This window comes from Mesoplodon densirostris, chromosome 4 (assembly GCF_025265405.1).
Source record: "Mesoplodon densirostris isolate mMesDen1 chromosome 4, mMesDen1 primary haplotype, whole genome shotgun sequence".
Taxonomy (NCBI): Eukaryota; Metazoa; Chordata; class Mammalia; order Artiodactyla; family Ziphiidae; genus Mesoplodon; species Mesoplodon densirostris.
Window position 1 is genome coordinate 140,715,871 of NC_082664.1, and position 20,297 is coordinate 140,736,167.

Consider the following 20,297-nt stretch of genomic DNA (forward strand, 5'->3'; position numbering starts at 1 on the left):
TCCTGAAACAAACAGTAAAGTTACCTGTGACTTCATCATCCTGGGCAAGAGTTTGCTAAATTAATAAACATGTCAATGTACCCAGTGAGCTGAGTGGGTACAGAGGGTTCTGGTTTTCAATCTAAGAGTTACCTTCCCTAGCAAGAAGGCCACAGATGCCCTTCAGATGATTAACTAAGGGAGAGGGGGAGCCAGGGCCAAAGAAGCACCTTTGAGATGCTAGGAGTAAAGAGTTATCTTTCTAAGACACGTGAATGCTCTATTTTGGATGTAGTGTGTATGTTTGTGTATAGTAGACTTTGATTTTATCTGTTTAAACTCAGGTTTTACAAGTCATTAACTGAAAACAGACTAAATATTATCTATTTGTGTCTTTGCAGGTCTGGGCTTAATCATAATGCACATATAGGTACCTGAGAATAGAATTTGAAATCGTCACATGTAAATAGATCTTGCTTCTAGAGGATCTGAGAGTTTATTGCAACTTAGCTTAAGGGAGCAGCTCCATGACTGAATGTTCAGCAAGCATCTCCAATATTACTGTTAAAACCACCACCCTGGAAAGATCCCAGAATGAGCCTTCAGCACTATGAGAACACCTTCAAGTACAGTGTTTTTCATTTCAAACACTTTTTAAAATGTATCTTTTTTTTTTTTTTTTTTTGCGGTACGTGGGCCTCTCACTGTTGTGGCCTCTCCCATTGCCGAGCACAGGTTCTGGATGCGCAGGCTCAGTGGCCATGGCTCACGGGCCCAGCCACTCCGTGGCACGTGGGATTTTCCCGGACCAGGACACGAACCCGCACCCCCTGCATCGACAGGCGGACTCTCAACCACTGCGCCACCAGGGAAGCCCAAAATGTATCTGTTTTTAAGGTTATTCTAAACTGTCGTCTCAACTCATTCTATCCCCAGTACAGTTCAGCATATAATATATTCCATATTGTTTCCTTGAATCAAATTTATTTTTCGGAGCACTTTAAAAGCTGATTTTTCTCAGTGTACACTGTGACTTTTGGAACTTTCCCCTGCAAGTGCTGACTTTAATGGACTGTGTGAGAAGGACAGTGTTAATTGGTCTTTGATAGAAGAAAATGCCAATTCCAAATGTAATTAGACAGAATCAATTTTTTTAAAGTGTGTTTTTATGGTGAAAGTAGCCTTTTCAGCCTTGCGTCCTATTGTATTTTTTAGGATAAAACATTTTCATATGTGTAAACAGTTATAAATGAAGCAGAGATATCATAAAATAGAAGGTTTGATGTGTGAATCTTGTGATGGTGGGATATATCACTGCATCATGGGGACAGGACTTTTTCTTAGAGGGAAAAGCTGAGTGCTGTTTGTGACACAAATGCTTCTCAGAGCAACCAAAACCTTTCTGTGTGGGAACATAAGACAGTAAACTCATTTAAAAACCTGTTTGTAGTGTTAGACGTATTAGGATTAGTAGCATCTACTCAGACTAAAATGAATCTTGTTCGTATCAGTTACACTCATCTTTATTGCATTGCAAGTGCAATTACATATACAAATTAATTGATAGGGTAGGTCTCGAATGATAATGTCTTTGTTTCACTTATATTGAGGAAAAATAACATAAAATATATCTTGTCTTTATTTGAAATTCAGCAGTTCCTTCTGGAAGGTACCAAGTGCTTTAGTTACAGGATCCCTTATTTTCTGTTCTGTCTTGTTTTAAGGTGTAGAGGCTTATTCTTTGTTTTAGAAAACTCCTCATTCATAAAGATGGCATGCATCACTTAGGCAAATAAAAGGTCATCTCTGACCAAAAATGGTTCCTGGGTGAGGCTTGCCCTGTGGGTGGTCTGGGGTCTGGCAGGCCAGGTTCTCATGGTGCCCGAGGGCTGTGTGTGCTGAGTCCCCTGGATCCTCGGTCCCCTCTCTTGGCCCTGCTCCAGCCTGGCCCTTTTCCTAATGGTAGTTCTGGCTTTGCAGGCCCAGCCGCAGGCTCTGCTGCTTGAAGTTGCCCTTCCAGGGTTTGGAGCCATCCGACAGGCCTGGACCCAGTGCCCCTGTAAACCTCAGGGGGCGTGCCAGGCCCACCTGCAAAACAACTTGTTCAGGTATCAAGATGGGCCCAGTCAGTCAAAAATTACCCAAGCCAGCTTTTCAATCAACTCTTTTGAAATAAACATAATGATTATATGCAATCATTTGCCAAGAAAACATTTACCAAGGGTTTTACTACACAGCAGGCCCTGGAGTAGAGAGAGAAAATATGAAAGGCTACTGCTCACCCCCCTACCCCCTCACCCCCCCTCCTCCCGCATCTCCCAGACCTCCACCCCGCCCTACCCACCTTGAGAGCCCAGAGGGAAGGCGGGGAGGGAGCATGGTCCAGAGGGACAACTTTTCAGCCACCTTCTCCCTCTAGTAGATTCCAGTCTGAACAGGGGCTCAGGGAAATGGGCACAGGGTCTACCCAGCTCCTGCCAACTGCCGAAGGGCTGGCCCCACAATGTGTCCTGTGACATTCTCAAGCTCTGCTCCCAGAATGTTCCTGAGCTTGTTCCTGGGCTCCTAGTTAGGGCATCCCCTCCTCTCTCTCCCACAGACCTTTTTGTGTCTCTGCACTCTGACCTGGGCCTCCCAGAAGTGAAGGAAGGCAGGGCAAAGGAAAAGTCACCCAGACTCTGGGGAAGCAAATTCAAGGTTATATGTTTGGAGAGGTGGGGGAGCATCTTCAGTATATGTGCAAAATAGCCCCTAACTTTCCAATCAAAAAAGTGACCACAATGTGACCACAAAAGTGACCACATTTCAGCCATAAAAAGAAACAAAATTGAGTTATTTGTAGTGAGGTGGATGGAACTAGAGACTGTCATACAGGGTTAAGTAAGTCAGAAAGAGAAAAACAAATACCATATGCTAACACATACATATGGCATCTTTAAAAAAAAATGGTTCTGAAGAACCTAGGGGCAGGTCGGGAATAAAGATGCAGATGTAGAGAATGGACTTGAGGACACGGGGAGGGGGAGGGGTAAGCTGGGACGAAGTGAGAGAGGGCATGGACATATATACACTACCAAATGTAAAATAGATAGCTAGTGGGAAGCAGCCGCATAGCACAGGGAGATCAGCTGGGTGCTTTGTGACCACCTAGAGGGGTGGGATAGGGAGGATGGGAGGGAGGATGGGAGGGAGACGCAAGAGGGAGGGGATATGGGGATATATGTATATGTATAGCTGATTCACTTTGTTATACAGCAGAAACTAACACACCATTGTAAAGCAATTATACTCCCATAAAGATGTTTAAAAAAATAAATAAAAAATAATTTTTAAAAAAGTGACCTTCAAGGCCCTAAGAAAGTATTCCCTCAAACACTCACCCCCATGGGCAGTTAGCCACCTCCCCTATAAGTATGTAATCTCACAGCGCCTGTTGTTTAGTATTTATTGATGAAATACTTGGTTGGAAATATACTACACCACATGGAGACTGAAGGATAAACCCCAGGTAATAAATTATATTTTGCATATTGAAAATAATGCTGAGTGGAGATTTTTAATCAGGTTTTCTTTTTTTTAGAGGACTTGGAGGCAAAGCTACCAAACCATTGTGGTGAAGGTGCCAAATAGATGTGCCCCGAGGTGTGCATAGCCTTGGACACCCCCTTTCCAGCCAGAGAAGAGAAAGGTTAGGCAGACAGGGGGGTCAAACAAGGAGGTATGTGATGACAGGTGTTTGTGGGAAATACCTGTGAACTGAAACCAAGGCAGCTGCTTTGGAGGGAATGGGCGGCTGGCCTCCCAGAAGTAGGGCCCTGCTGCTGGTCCTGTTCTGGAATGAGCCCAAGGCCAGAGCAGGCACCCCATATCCACTTCCCTCTTCCCACCCTGGACCTCCTCTATACCCTTCCCGGGATTATAAGTGGCTTAAAGGCAGTACAGGTTGTAAGGGCCTTAGCATCCTTGCCTCTCATAGTTGCTTGGCCATCTGGCTAGAAGGTGGTCCTGCTGACACTAGGACTCATCTATAAGAGGGGGACAGCATGGGGACAAAGGATGTGCACCTAGTTTCAGACCCAGCTCTACCACTTTTACAGGATATACAATGTCTAAATTTGTCTCAGCCTTTGTTCCCTCATCTAGGAAATGGGACAGTTCCAAGGTATGTAAAGTACCTTCCCCTCCTCCCTTTCCTGTTCCCTTCCTCTCCTTTCCAACTCCTTTCCCTTTTCCCTCCTCCCCCCTCCCTTGCCCCATTTCCTCCCTCCTCTCTCTTCTTGTCTCACCTCTTTCCTGATCCCCTTCCTCCTCCTATCTCTCCCCCTCTTCTTCTCCCCCTCCTCCCTATGCCCCTTCCCCTTGTTCATTCTTTTCTCTCCTCTCCCCCCACTCCACATAAGCGATCCCTACTCATGTATCAAATTGGTAATTATCATCAATTAGAGATTCATCTGGGCCAGTGGTTCTCAAAGTTTTCCATCTTAGGATCCCTCTACACTCTTAAAAATTATTGAGGACCCCAAAGAGCTTTTTGTTTATATGGATTTATATCTATCAATATTTATCATATTAGAAATTCAAACTGAGAAAAATCATAAAACACAAGAATACAGAAGCACATATTCCAGTGATGATGCCTTCACCACACATCAGTAGCCTCTGGAAAACTCCTGAGAAAGTGAGTGTTTTAAAAGCCACACGTACAGAAAAGAGTCAGTATTATTATGAAAATAGTTTTGACCTTGGAGGATCCCCTGGAAGGACTCCCAGGGTCAGATCAACTTTGAAAGCAGCTCATCTGGGCTAATGAGCCCTTTTCCAGCCCCTCCCTGTGAGACGTCCCTGGGGCCATTCAGGCCCTTGTAGGGGTTTGGAAGAGGAGGAGGAAGGTAATTGAGAGAGGGTGGCTCAAGCGGAGGCTCTGGGGCAACCATATGCGGCACAGGAGGGGCCCTGCGGGCACAGAGAGGCAGTGGGAAAGGCAAGAGACCAATGGGGGCTGTGAATCACTGAAAATCTCTAGATATTTTCAGTATTTTAAAAACAAAAACAAAACCAGAAACCATATAAGTAAGGCTCACCAAAAATGTCACATCTTGATTTTTTGGTTAAAAGTGGGACAAGCGAGCCTGGTAACCCTGGTCAACTCATACTAATAACACAAGCTCCTCTGTAAAGAGCTTTTACTATGTGCCCGGTACTATGCTAAGGCCTTTGCACATACCAACTCATGTAATCCTTGTAACAGCCTATAATGCAGTTTATTGCCTCCATTTCATAGGTGGGGAAATGGAAGTTGGGAGGGCTGAATAACTTGCTCATGGTCGCCCAGCTTCTGAGTGGCAGAGTGGGGATTGTAACCAAATCTGACTGCAAACTGCATAGGAAATTCTGTGTGGAGGTTAATTTATTCATCTGTTGTTTGATTGCACTGATAATTATTAGAGTTAACCAATGACAGGGCCAGAGGATCTACCTCTAACCCCCAGGCTACTCCAAATCTAAGAAAAAACTCTGTGCTTGCTGCTAAAATATAATGTTCAAAAAGATAAAATCATGACTCCCTTGAAAATAAAACATGAACATATATCAAAATGTTTATTTAATAATTACTAAGGGAATTCGTAAGATGTCACAACCAGCTCAGCTTGACTTACAGAGATTTATATTCCCTTCAGGCAAAATTCATTTGGCTCACCATGGAGGAATCACTGGCACTGGCAGATGAGGCACTCGGCAGTAGCAGTAGCCAGCTCAGCCTTTGTAAGGGGAATTCTGTTGTTGCCACATCCTCGGTCCCTGCTGCATGGCCTCTTCATTCACGGTCGCATGGACCAAGCACTGTGGCAGCTGTGTAAAGAAGCTCGCTGACCTCCACAGAGTACAGGAGTTTGTCTACCTGATTATTAAGAGTCTTCTCTGCAGTGGCTGCCCTTTGGATTGGAGGCGTTGACATGGGAGACGAGTATCTTCATTCTGCCTCTTCAGAGGGTTCCAGCCACATATCTCTGTCCAAGATTTCCTTGTCACCAATCTTCAAGGCCCTGACCATCCAGCCAAACCATCAGCAACTGCCCATGAATCAATGTAGATCTGTACTCTGGCCATCTCTCCCCCCAGGCATAGTGTACAGTCATATATCCTGTTTGAATTTCTGCCCACTGGGAGGATTTTCCTTCACCCTTGTCTTCACAGTCCCCCACTGAGTGGGGCTATAATGCTCCAGCTGTCCACTTTCATGTAGTACCAGCATATCATACAGACCCATCTATAATCCACGCTTGAGTTTTCTCCCTCAGTCAGCTGGTCATAAGCAATCCCCTGAAGGCCATAGGCATGGAACAAGAGAAGAGGCAAACAACAGGAGCTGTGTTGCAGGGGTCTGAGCCACCTACTCACAATTTACTTGTACCTCACGGACCTGCCTGAGTTCAGTCTCTCATATACCATTTCCACTTGATGAAAGATTGCTGCTGTGCACACCCAACCTTAAAACAAGGCGTGTCAGACAACGTCCATATTATGAGGAGAACTCAAGCTGCATGGTCACCTCATTCAGCCTCTATGAAGACCTAGTAGCAAGCCAGAACCTGCTTCTCAAAAGGATAGTCATCTGCAGAAGAGGACGTAGATTTGCTTCACAATCCTAGAGGTCTGCACCATAACTGTATCGGTGCTTGCCAGAGGCTCCATACAGCTTCTCTATTTGATACTTCAAGTATCATTGGACCTGCTGGATCATAAAACCCAAGTGATAAAATAAGAGTAGCTTGTACTGTAGCCTAAACAGCTGCAAGAGCCTTCTCTTGTTCTGCTTCCCAATCCACCTGCCTGTAGATGGGTTGAGGTTGCATACTCAAATGTGTATGTTGCCTCCAAAGTGACCTACCGAGGGTTGTCCCTCCTTTTTGTCAGTGATACAAGCTGCAGCAATTCATCTTCCACCCTGACGGGGATATTTCAAAATGCTCCAGACCAATGAACCCTCACAAATTTCACTGCTGGTACAATTCTATGTCAGTCTGTGTCCAATCAGGAGAAAGAAGCCATAGAGTAACATGAACAGAGAAAGATTAGTATAAGAAGTATTAACTGTAATAGGGAATTGGGGTAATGAGGGATTGGCCAGTAAAAAGTGGAGAATTCTAAGCAATATAGGGTTGGTAGCTATAAGAAACAGCCAAAAGCTGGGTACTCCCTCAACCTCTATTACAGTGATAATTTAACTGTACTGTGATTGCCTGTTTCTTTTTCCCATCACTAGACTCTAGGGTCCTTGAGAGCAGGAACCACATGCCTTGTTCTCCATTATATCTCCAGTGCTAAGGGGGAGACCTACCACCGCCAAAGACTAGGAGTAAATGAGTGAATGAATGAGTGAATGCAGCCAATATTGGCACTCTAGCAACCTGCAGGAGAATCATCCTGTTTCCTGCCACATATACCAGACCCAAAGAAAGGTACCTCCAACACACACCTGGATGCTTCAGTCCAATCTGAGATGCTGATAATCCTTTCAAGGGAGCCTCCAGTGGAGGGCTGTGTGTAGCCTTTGTCAACCTCTCCTAAAAAGGAGGCAAAAGTCTAGTCCAGCTTCCCAGACTGTCCCCACTGGGTTCTTAGTCCCCAAGCCAGAGCTAAACAATAACCCCAAAAGAGTCTCACTCTGCCCCTGATTGTTATGTGAACACATGCACACAGCTGGGTCTCGTCTATTGGGGCCGGAACAGGTGTAGATGGGATTCCCATCGAAAGCTCCTCTCCGGACCTGGGAAAGCAACTGCTCGCGGCGGACCGGGCGGAGCCGAGTCAAAGCGGAGCGGGGAGGGGCGGGGCGCGGGCGGGCCTAGAAAACAGGCCGGGTCGGGCCCCGGCAGAGGCGGAGCCATGGGGGACGCCTTCTGGGAGCGCACAGCCAGGCTGCTGATGGACTACCTGGAGTACTGCGCCTGCGAGCCCGGCACCCCCGTGCGGACGCCGTCCACGCCTGAGGCCGCCGTGCTGCGCCCGTGGCCGCCCGGATACAGGAGACCAACCTGCACTTCTTGTCCCAATACCGCGGCTTCCGCGAGAACCGCGTCGAGCTGGTGGCCTGGATGGCGCAGGAGCTACTCGCCAACAACCGTGGCGGCCCCAGCTGGGCCCGCATAGCAGCGCTCGTAACCTTCGCGTGGACGCTGCTGGAGAGGCCGCCGCGGGGGGCCCGTAGGCGGAAGAAGACGGAGAATGAAGACGTTAGCAGAGACTGCCGGTTCCTGGTGGCCTTGCTGTGTGCTCAGCTCTCCGGACGGCACCGCGCCCGGCTGATGGCGAACGGCGGCTGGGTGAGCGCGGCGGGCGCGGGGACCCGGCGTGGGTGGGCAGCCCGGGACGCGCCCACGCGGCCGGCGCCCGGAGGGACCCTGCGGCGCCAGCCCCGTGGGGCGTTCGTTTCAGGAGGCCTGGGACATTCGTGGTGAAGTTCGGCTTTCTCCTCTACTGGCGGAGTCAGTCACCGAAACAGGTCTAGCTAGACGGCTCTCATACTAACCCATTCTGAAACAGCAGCGCACGACTTGGGTTTGCACACTTTGGCCTTGTCCTTGACCGCCCTCGGGGTTTTAGGGTGCGCTCATGTTAGGTCTGGATGCTTTGCTTAGGTAGAAATTCCCAAAGTGGCGAAGTCAGCAACGGGGTGGCCTGGGCCAGGTGGGTTCTTTCTCCAACACTTATTAGTTGCACCTTTTTCCATAGACCCCATGGCTCTGCAGGTCAGAGCACGCCAGCCTAAAACGTTAGAATGAAAAGGCAGCCCCTTGTCCAGCACCCCCATCTCTCAGGAAGAGCTGAGGCAGAGGTCTCTGGGGGGGTGGGGGTAGGGGGCAGTGGTTGCGCGGGCACCCCGTGGTGCTGACGACTTGAGGTTCCTTAACTTCTGATTCACTGCACCCAGCCCTCAATTGGGAGATAGCCAGGCGCCCTGGCGCGCAGCTGTAAGCCATTGATCTCTGTGGTCTAGGCTAGAGCGGGAGGCCCTTGCACTGCGGCTCCTAAACTGAGCTCATGATCAGCGAGAGTCTGGCCAGCCTTCAGTAAGAAGGGAGAATGCCTCCTGGGTTCTGAGCGAGACCTCTACTTCTTTCTTCTCCTCCTTACTGGAGTTGAATCAGCAACCGTGGTGACCCAGGTTATAGAAGAAACACAGCCAAACTATTAAAACCAACAATTTAAAAAAAAATCTAAGAATCTAGGGAAGACACTGCAGGAAACTTAGCCTCCTGTTTTGCAATTTCCTGGTAGACCTGTATTGATGAATTGGGTTCCATTTGTGGAGGAGAGGTAGTATTTGAATCAGAACCTTGACCTTGCATGAACAGTTTGAGGTGTTAGCATTAATTCCATTATTTTGGGATGGGAAGGGATGGGGAGGCGGGGTCTTCAACTATTCAGGCCTGTGAACTCTCAGAACCCCACCTGAGCCATTTGTCTTAACAAGGCATTTGGCCCCCAAGGGCACTCCGCCCTAAAGAGGAAATTGATAGGGGGCATTGTTTTTGTTCTCATCTTTTGGCTAATCACCAATGAGTAAGGAACAGTCTTTTAACATCAAGAAGCAGAAATTCTCCAAATGAGTAAACTAGACATGCCCACACCTCTCTCAGCTGCAGTTAAAATGCCACAGGCTGGATTTCAAGTCTCTCCCCCACCCCCATTTTTCTGACTGGAACTGCTTGCTTTATTGTCTCAGGGGATACCTTTCAATTTAGTGATTTGTCAATTTCCCCAAATGGCATCTTTGCTCAGGAAAGAACATGATATAGTATTCTACCTTCCTCTCAGCTTTTGAAAGAAGTGAATGAAAAGATGAGTATTCCTGCTCTAACTGACAAAGTTGTGTCCCTTATGTCCTTCTACCCCCTATGTTAGACTACTTCTTACAAATACTAACTCAAAGATTCCTAATTACAAGTTACCTATTGCTCAGGATTTTCTTTTTTCTTTTTTTTTTTTTTTTTTTTTGCGGTACGCGGGCCTCTCAGTGTTGTGGCCTCTCCCGTTGCGGAGCACAGGCTCCGGATGCGCAGGCTCAGCGGCCGTGGCTCACGGGCCCAGCCGCTCCGCGGCATGTGGGATCTTCCCGGACCGGGGCACGAACCCGTGTCCCCTGCATCAGCAGGCGGACTCTCAACCACTGCGCCACCAGGGAAGCCCCAGGATTTCCTTTTTTTACATTTTAAATTCAGGAGTTGTCTTAGTGTTTAATCTAGAACCTCAGGTGTATTTTATTGAGTACAGGTTTTGAGTGTTATGAAGCAATCTAATTCTCTTCTCCCTCCCCTTATAGGATGGATTTTGTCTCTTCTTCCAAAGTTCATTGCAGCCATCTTGGGAAAGACAGCTGGTCTGGGTTTTTCTCTCATATTGTACAGCAATGATCTTAATCTACTTCTGGTCAAAATTATTGTGAGTTCTAAAATTCTTAACTCATTTCTACCTGCCTAACTGTGACCAGCCAAGCAAATTTGAGATGTGAAAGAACAAACCAGAGTAAACCACCTCCTGAGACATTTTTACCTGCATTCATATAAGTAGTCCTACAGTGATTCAGCCAGCATTTTAACTCCTGACAAGTACTCAGAGATATTAGGACAAAGGCACAAATGGCCCTTCTTTAAATGGGAGACACAGGGATCTAAAGGCTTATTGCTCCAAAGAATTACAGAAGAAACTGCTTTCCATTAAATAGGAAATACAGTGCTATTTGCTATGTTTGGATATGAGTGGATATGTATCTCTCATCTATCCATGATTTCATGTGCTACTGCTGACTAATTTATCAGGGCACTGTGTCGGGGTGTAAAATGATACTACAAGTCCTCCGAGTCACAGTTTAGTTTAACAAAGAATGTAATGGTAAATCCTTTTATAAGGAATTCTTTCTAAATCCTTTAAAATGTAATTTCTGGGACTTCTAGGTTTTTAGGGTTAATATATTGAAATTTTATTTTTCTGACTTCAATAAATTATTAAATCTTTAAAGTTTTAATTTATGCATCTTTAAAAAACAGTTGGTTTTGCTTGGGATTCAATAAGTCTTTATTCTTAGGAGTAACTTGATTGATGACAATTTCCTTTTTATTGTCTCTTTAAATACAACACATACAATTATCTTAAACATTTAATCAATACACAGGCACATAACAAGTCCTTCTCTTTCACCTTCTATTCTGTAGTCAACCCATCACTTGAAGTAGATGGAGAAAGAAAACTTTACCCTGTACCTGAGCCCTATGAATTTCAAAGACAAAAGATAGCTTAACAGGAGAGAAACATACAAATCTTATTTGATGTTAATGTTTTTTACAGGGGACTTCATATAAAAGACGTGAAAACTCAAAGAAGCAGTAAGACTTGGGGTTTATATACCATTTTAACAAAGGGTGATAAATTGTGGAGATATGACTAAACAAAGAAAAGGGGCTTGGGCTTCCAGGGGTGTTATATTGTGGGACAGTGACTAAGAAATATATGGGGGAAGCTAATGGAAGATGAGGATTATTTTAGTAAAATTAATGTAGATTCATCTTGGTATTAACTCCCATTGCCAGTGATAAGAGTGTTCTCCCCTTCCTGGTACAAGAAGGCACCTTTCTCACAGGAAATTTATGCCCAGCTTTTAGGCAGAAAGGGGTCAGAGAGCCCTTCCTATATATGCTATTTCTCAGTTGCCTTCAGCTAAAATAATCAATATGCCAAAGTGAAATATTTGGGGGTAACATGTTCTGATCCCCTTCAGTGGTTAATAGAGAACACAGTTATTCTAGTGCCTGCTGGAATTTGCGCCCACCTGTCCTTTCGGAGCCCACACAGACCCAACCAAGCTTGCTAGCAGCCAGGGGAAAAGCACCCGTGAGGACAAGAAGCCAGCACAGATCTGCTTCAGCAACATCTTCATGGCCAAAGGTGTTGCCGATGCATTAGATCAAGACTTGGACCAAAAGGAATGGATAAAATGATTCAAGATGGAAGAGGTGATGTGACCATTACAAATGGTGCTACCATTCTGAAACAAACACAAGCATTACATTCAACAGCCAGAATGCTGGTAGAGCTAAGGCTCAAGAGAAAGAAGGAAATGGCACCACATCAGTGGTCATCATTGATGGCTCTCTCTGATTCCTGTACCAGGTTTTTTCAGAAATGGATTCATCATTTCCAAATCACTTTAGAAGGATTTGGAAAGGGTATTGAAATCTTGACATGCCGTGACCTGTGGAAGCGAGTGATAGAGAAGTGTTGTTAAACATTGCAGCCACTTCATTGAGCTCAGCAGTTGTCTCTCAGTATTCAAGTCTTTCTCTTACTTGAGTGTAAATGCAGGGAGGAAAGTGATTGATCCAGCCACAGCTACTGTTGTAGATCTCAGAGAGGTCAGAATAGTTAAAAAACCTGCTAATGCCCTCCAGGGTATAATGCTAAGTGAAATAAATCAGACAGAAAGACAAATACTGTGTCATCTCTCTTACAGGTGGAATCTAAAAAAAAAAAACATAAAACCTCATCGATAGAACAGGTTGGTGGTTTCCAGAGGTGGGGGTAGAGGGGTGAGAGAAATGGGTGGGTAAACTGTTCTTGTTTTTTTGCTTGTTTTTAGTTTAAATAAACTATCTTTTTTTTTTTTTTAAAAAAAAGGAAACTTGGTGGGACAATTGATAATTTTGTGTTGGTGGAAGGGCTGGTTCTCACCCAAAAGGTGGCCAATTCCTCTGACATATCCAGAGTTGAAAAGATTAAGATTGGGCTTAAAAACAGATCATGATAATCAAACAGTTTCTGCTATGCCCACATGGATGGAGCCCTGAGGAAAGACAGACTATATTCTAAATTTAACGAAGCAAATTTAAAAAATGGATATAATGTCTTTCGCATACAGAAGTCTATTCTTAAGACATGCTCTTAGTGATCTTGTATTAAATTTCCTGATCAAAATGAAGATTGTGGTAGTTAAAGACATTGAAAGAGAAAATATTGGAACCAAGCCAATTGCTCATACTGACCAACTTAACTGCTGACCTGTTGGGTTTGGCTGAATGAGCTGAGGGGGTCAATTTACATGGTTCTGGCACACTGCTCAAGATTACAGGCTATATTATCCCAGGAAAAAGTTACAGCTGTCGTTCCTGGTTCTAACACATTGGTGATTGAAGAAGCTGGGCCCTCAGTTCATGATGCCCTATGTGTTATTCATTGTTTAGTAAAGCAGAGAGCTCTTATTGCAGGAGGTAGTGCTCCAGAGATAGAGTGGGCCCTGTGGTTAACCGAATATTCACGAACATTGAGTGGTTTGGATTCCTACTGCGTTCATGCCTTTGCGGATGTTACGGAGCTCATTCCATCTACACTAGCTGAAACTGCTGGACTGAATCCCATGTCTACAGTCACAGAACTAAGGAAACCGGCATGGCAAGGAGAAAAACTGTAGGCATAATGTCCAAAAGGATGGTATTTCCAACGTTTTGGAGGAACTGGTTATTCAGCCTTTGTTGGTTTCAGTCAGTGTACTGACTCTAGCAACTGAAACTGTGTGGCCCTGCAATAAACCTTTCTCTGCTCCAAATTCTGATGTTTCAGTTTGTTTGTCTTCACTGTATGTGGGGCACATGAACTTGCATTTGGTAACAGTATGAAGTAGGATTCACTTCTTATAAAAGAAAAGTTGGGGTGGGTATTTCAGCACTGTTTATAGATGGTCTGTTTTTTCCCAGCTAATTTGAATGTTTTCTCTAGTTTGTTGACTTATCTTTTCCTCTACTAATAGCACTCTGTCTCAATTACTCTATGTTTATGACATGTTTAAACATCTGGTGTTATAGTCTAATCTACCCCGCCATTCTTCTTTCTCAAAAAAAAAATCCTTGGCCATTTCTGTGAATTGTTTAAGTTGAACTCTGAAAGCCAGTTTATAAAGAATCCGTTAAGACATTGCTTTAGGATTTTGAATAGAATGGGATTGGATTATAAATCAATTTGGAAATAAGTAGTAACTTTACAATATTGTGTCTTCCCTTCTAGGAACATAACTCCTGTTCCACTTATTTAGGTCTCTTATGGTTTTCTTCATACAGGTCCTGTGTTTTTGCCAGGAGTAGTCCAACTCTTTGAGTTCTTTTGCTACTGGGAATAGAATCTGGAGAGGATGTTTTGCCTTCCCAGAGAGAGCCTGCCTTGAAGAGAAGAGCTCACAGGACAGAGGTCAGAGATTGGGGGTGGGATGGAGCATGGAGAAAAAGTTTTGATGACATGACTGAAATCTCACAATTTGGCTGTGCCTAAAGCTAGTTGGGGCTCAATAAATTAACTTTTCTGCTTAAGCTGATTTTTTAAAAACTTATTTTATATTGGAGTATAGTTGATTAACAATGCTGTGTTAGTCTCAGGTGTACAGCAAAGTGATTCAGTTATATACATATACATGTATCTACTCTTTTTCAAATTATTTTCCCACTTACATTGTTACATAATATTGAGCAGAGTTCCCTGTGCTATACAGTAGGTCCTTTTTGGGTATCTATTTTATATATAGCAGTGTATACATGTCAATCCCAAACTCCCTAATTATCCCTCTCCACCCTCCACCCTTCCCCTCTGGTGACCATAAATTTGTTCTCTAAGTCTGTGAGTCTGTTTCTGTTTTGTAAATAAGTTCATTTGTATCGTTTTTAAAATATTTTTTATATAAGTGATATCATATGATATTTGTCTTTGCCTGTCTGACTTACTTCACTTAGTATGATAATCTCCAGGTCCATCAATGTTGCTGCAAATGGCATTATTTCATTCTTGTTAATGGCTGAGTAATATTCCATTGTTTATATGTACCATATCTTCTTTATCCATTCTTCTGTCGATGGACATTTGGGTTGCCTCCATGTCTTGGCTATTGTAAACAGTGCTGCAGTGAACATTGAGGTGCATGAATCCTTTCAAACCATGGCTTTCTCCAGATATATGCCCAGGAGTGGAATTCCTGGATCATATGGTGGCTCTATTTTTAGTTTTTTTAAGGAACCTCCATACTATTCTCCTTAGTAGCTGTACCAATTTACATTCCCACCAATAATGTAGGAGGGTTCCCTTTTCTCTACACCCCCTCCAGCATTTATTGTTTGTAGACTTTTTGATGATGGCCATTCTGACTGGTGTGAGGTGATATGTCATTGTAGTTTTGATTTGCATTTCTCTAATAATTAGCAATGTTGAGCATCCTTTCATGTGACTGTTGGCCACCTGTGTGTCTTCTTTGGAGAAATGTCTATTTAGGTCTTCTACTCATTTTTTGATTGGGTTGTTTGTCTTTTTGATATTGAGCTGCATGAGCTGTTTGTAAATTTTGGAGACCAATCCCTTGTCGGTCGCATCATTTGCTAATATTTTCTCCCATTCTGTGGGTTGTCTTTTCATTTTGTTTATGGTTTACTGTGCAAAATCTTTTGAGTTTAATTAGGTTCCATTTGTTTATTTTTGTTTTTATTTCCATAACTCTCGGAGATGGATCAAAAAAGATGTTGCTGCGTTTTTTTTTAAGAGTGTTCTGCCTATGTTTTCCTTTAAGAGTTTTATAGTGCCTGGTCTTCAACTTAGGTCTTTAATCCATTTTGAGTTTATTTTTGTGTATGGTGTTAAAGAGTGTTCTAATTTCTTTTTTTTTTTTTTACATGTAGCTGTCCAGTTTTCCCAGCACCATTTATTGAAGAGACTGTATTTCCCCCATTGTATAGTCTTGCCTCCTTTGTCATAGATTCATTGACATAGCTGTGTGTGTTTATTTCTGGGCTTTCTATCCTGTTCCATTGAACTATATTTATATTTCTGTGCTAGTACCATAATGTTTTGATGACTATACCTTTGCAGTATAGTCTGAAGTCAGGGCGCCTGATTGCTCCAGCTCCATTTTTCTTTCTCAGGATTGCTTTGGCTATTCAGGGTCTTTTGTGTCTCCATACAAATTTTAAGATTTTTTGTTCTAGTTCTGTGAAAAATGCCATTGGTAATTTGATACGGATTGCATTGAATCTGTAGAGTGCCCTGGGTAGTATAGTCATTGTGACAATATTGATTCTTTCAATCCAAGAACATGGTATATCTTTCCATCTGTTTGTGTCATCTTCAGTTTCTTTCATCAGCATCTTATAGTCTTCACAGTACAGGTCTTTTGTCTCCTTAGGTTGTTTTATTCCTAGCTATTTTATTGTTTTTGATGTGTTGGTAAATGGGATTGTTCCTTTAATTTCTTTTTCTGATCTTTCATTGTTAGCATATAGAAATACAACAGATTTCTTTCTTTTTTTTTAAACATCTTTATTGGAGTATAATTCCTTTACAATGGTGTGTTAGTTTCTGCTTTATAACAAAGTGAATCAGTTATACATATGTCCCCATATCTCTTCCCTCTTGCATCTCCCTCCTTCCCACCCTCCCTATCCCACCCCTCTAGGTGGTCACAAAGCACTGAGCGGATCTCCCTGTGCTATGTAGCTGCTTCCCACTAGCTATCTACTTTATATTTGGTAGTATATATATGTCCATGCGACTCTCTCACTTTGTCCCAGCGTACCCTTCCCCCTCCCCGTATACTCAAGTCCATTCTCTAGTAGGTCCACATCTTTATTCCTGTCTTCCCCCTAGGTTCTTCTGACCATGTTTTTTTCTTTTTATATTCCATATATATGTGTTAGCATATGGTATTTGTTTTTCTCTTTCTGACTTGCTTCACTCTGTATGACAGTCTCTAGGTCCATCCACCTCCTACAAATAACTCAGTTTCGTTCTGTTTTATGGCTGAGTAATATTCCACTATATATGTGCCACATCTTTATCCATTCATCTGTTGATGGACACTTAGGTTGCTTCTATGTCCTAGCTATTGTAAATAAAGCTGCAATGAATATTTTGGTACATGACTCTTTTTGAATTATGGTTTTCTCAGGGTATATGCCCAGTAGTGGGATGGCTGGGTCATATTGTAGATCTATTTTTAGTTTTTTAAGGAAGCTCCATACTGTTCTCCATAGTGGCTGTATGAATTTACACTCCCACCAGCAGTGCAAGAGGGTTCCCTTTTCTCCACATCCCCTCCAGCATTTATTGTTTCTAGATTTTTTGATGATGGCCATTCTGACTGGTGTGAGATGATATCTCATTGTAGTTTTGATTTGCATTTCTCTAATGATTAATGATGTTGAGCATTCTTTCATGTGTTTGTTGGCAATCTATATATCTTCTTTGGAGAAATGTCTATTTCGGTCTGTGCATTTTTGGATTGGGTTGTTTGTTTTTTTGATGTTGAGCTGCATGAGCTGCTTGTAAATTTTGGAGATTAATCCTTTGTCAGTTGCTTCATTTGCAAATATTTTCTCCCATTCTGAGGGCTGTCTTTTGGTCTTGTTTATGGTTTCCTTTGCTGTGCAAAAGCTTTTAAGTTTTCCCATTTGTTTATTTTTGTTTTTATTTCCATTTCTCTAGGAGGTGGGTAAAAAGGATCTTGCTGTGATTTATGTCATAGAGTGTTCTGTCTATGTTTTCCTCTAAGAGTTTTATAGTGTCTGGCGTTACATTTAGGTCTTTAATCCGTTTTGAGTTTATTTTTGTGTATGGTGTTAGGGTGTGTTCTAATTTTATTCTTTTACATGTAGCTGTCCAGTTTTCCCAGCACCACTTATTGAAGAGGCTGTCTTTTCTCCATTGAATATTCTTGCCTCCTTTATCAAAGATAAGGTGACCATATGTGCATTGGTTTATCTCTGGGCTTTCTATCCTGTACCATTGATCTATATTTCTGTTTTTGTGCCAGTACCATGCTGTCTTGATTATTATAGCTTTGTAGTATAGTCTGAAGTCAGGGAGCCTGATTCCTCCAGCTCTGTTTTTCTTTCTCAAGATTGCTTTGGCTATTTGGGGTCTTTGTGTTTCCATACAAATTGTGAAATTATCTGTCTGGTTGTGTGAAAAGTGCCATTGGTAGTTTGACAGGGATTGCATTGAATCTGTAGATTGTTTAGGTAGCATAGTCATTTTCACAATGTTGATTCTTCCAATCCAAGATTATGGTATGTCTCTCCATTTATTTGTATCATCTTTAATTTCTTTCATCAGTGTCTTATAATTTTCTGAGTACAGGTCTTTTGTCTCCTTGGGTAAGTTTATTCCTAGATATTTTATTCTTTTTTTTTAAAGGCCTTTAATATATTTTTAATGTGTAGTCACTACCAGCTATGTTGTCAATGTAGAAGATGTGATTTACTTTTTTTTTTACATCTTTATTGGAGTATAATTACTTTACAATGGTGTGTTAGTTTCTGCTTTATAACAAAGTGAATCAGTTATACATATACATATGTTCCCATATCTCCTCCCTCTTGTGTCTCCCTCCCTCCCACCCTCCCTATCCCACCCATCCAGGTCGTCAAAGCACCGAGCTGATCTCCCTGTGCTATGTGGCTGCTTCCCACTAGCTATCTATTTTACGTTTGGTAGTGTATATATGTCCATGCCACTCTCGCACTTTGTCACAGCTTACCCTTCCCCCTCCCCACATCCTCAAGTCCATGCTCTAGTAGGTCTGTGTCTTTATTCCTGTCTTACCCCTAGGTTCTTCATGACCTTTTTTTTTTCTTAGATTCCATATATATGTGTTAGCATATGGTATTTCTTTTTCTCTTTCTGACTTACTTCACTCTGTATGACAGACTCTAGGTCCATCCACCTCACTACAAATAACTCAATTTCGTTTCTTTTTATGGCTGAGTAATATTCCGTTGTATATATGTGCCACATCTTTATTATCCATTCATCAGATTATGGACACTTAGGTTGTTTCCATCTGATATTTTATTCTTTTTGTTGCAATGTAAGTGGGAGTGTTTTCTTAGTTTCACTTTCAGATTTTTCATCATTAGTGTATAATAATGCCAGATATTTCTGTGCACTAGTTTTGTATCCTGCTATTTTACCAAATTCATTGATTAGCTCTAGTAGTTTTCTAGTAACATCTTTAGGATTCTCTATGTATAATATCATGTCATCTGCAAACAGTGACAGCTTTACTTCTTCTTTTCTGATTTGGAATCCTTTTATTTCTTTTTCTTCTCTGATTGTTGTAGCTAGAACTTCCAAAACTATGTTGAATAAGAGTGGTGAGAGTGGAAAATCTTGTCTTGTCCCTGATCTTAGTGGAAATGCTTTCTGTTTTTCACCATTGAGGACGATGTTGGCTGTGGATTTGTCATATATGGCCTTTATTATGCTGAGGAAAGTACCCTCTATGCCTACTTTCTGGAAGGTTTTTATCATAAATGGGTGTTGAATTTTGTCGTAAGCTTTCTCTGCATCTATTGAGATGATCATATGGTTTTTCTCCTTCAATTTGTTAATATGGTGTATCACGTTGATTGATTTGCATCTATTGAAGAATCCTTGCATTCCTGGAATAAACCCCACTTGATCATGGTGTATGATCCTTTTTATGTGCTGTTGGATTCTGTTTGCTAGTATTTTATTGAGGATTTTTGCATCCATGTTCATCAGTGATATTGGCCTGTAGTTTTCTTTCTTTGTGACATCTTTGTCTGGTTTTGGTATCAGGGTTATGGTGGCCTCATAGAATGAGTTTGGGAGTGTTCCTCCCTCTGGTATATTTTGGAAGAGTTTGAGAAGGACAGGTGTTAGCTCTTCTCTAAATGTTTGATAGAATTCGCCTGTGAAGCCATCTGGTCCTGGGCTTTTGTTTTTTGGAAGATTTTTAATCACAGTTTCCATGTCAGTGCTTGTGATTGGCCTGTTCATATTTTCTGTTTCTTCCTGATTCAGTCTCCAAAGTTGTGCATTTCTAAGAATTTGTCCATTTCTTCCTGTTTGTCCATTTTATTTGCATATAGTTACTTGTAGTAATCTCTCATGATCCTTTGTATTTCTGCACTGTCAGTTGTTACTTCTCCTTTTTCATTTCTAATTCTATTGATTTGAGTCTTCTCCCATTTTTTCTTGATAAGTCTGGCTACTGGTTTATCAATTTTATCTTCTCAAAGAACCAACTTTTAGTTTTATTGATCTTTGCTATTGTTTCCTTCATTTCTTTTTCATCTATTTCTGATCTGATCTTTATGATTTCTTTCCTTCTGCTAACTTTTGGGGTTTTTTGTTCTTTCTCTAATTGCTTTAGGTGTAAGGTTATGCTGTTTATTTGAGATGTTTCTTGTTTCTTAAGGTAGGCTTGTATAGCTATAAACTTCCCTCTTAGAACTGCCTTTGCTGCATCCCATAGGTTATGGGTCATTGTGTTT

General features: G+C 42.4%; 2 protein-coding genes and 1 pseudogene across 4 annotated transcripts in view; all 3 read left to right on the top strand.

Moving 5' to 3' along the window:
* GNB5 (G protein subunit beta 5) overlaps window positions 1-7,192 on the top strand; it is a 47,412-nt gene extending 40,220 nt beyond the window's left edge. For 2 of the 3 annotated variants that reach the window (XR_009531806.1, XR_009531807.1), the window contains exons 11-13: window positions 381-2,087; window positions 3,560-4,657; window positions 5,658-7,192. Coding sequence is in view for 1 of the 3 variants with exons in the window: in XM_060097331.1 (XP_059953314.1) it covers window positions 381-392 (12 nt within the window). In the remaining 2 variants the exon portion in view is untranslated. Of the gene's footprint in view, window positions 1-380; window positions 3,118-3,559; window positions 4,658-5,657 lie in introns of those variants that run through there. The other variant, XM_060097331.1, reaches the window with a different exon arrangement.
* Window positions 7,193-7,866: 674 nt separating this feature from the next.
* BCL2L10 (BCL2 like 10) lies at window positions 7,867-11,975 on the top strand. The gene is given in 4 exon segments (XM_060096118.1): window positions 7,867-7,984; window positions 7,987-8,303; window positions 10,304-10,382; window positions 11,821-11,975. Coding segments are annotated over 4 exon segments (669 nt in total).
* Window positions 11,976-12,805: 830 nt separating this feature from the next.
* LOC132488180 (T-complex protein 1 subunit delta-like) lies at window positions 12,806-14,108 on the top strand (annotated as a pseudogene).
* The last annotated feature ends 6,189 nt before the right edge of the window (window positions 14,109-20,297 follow it).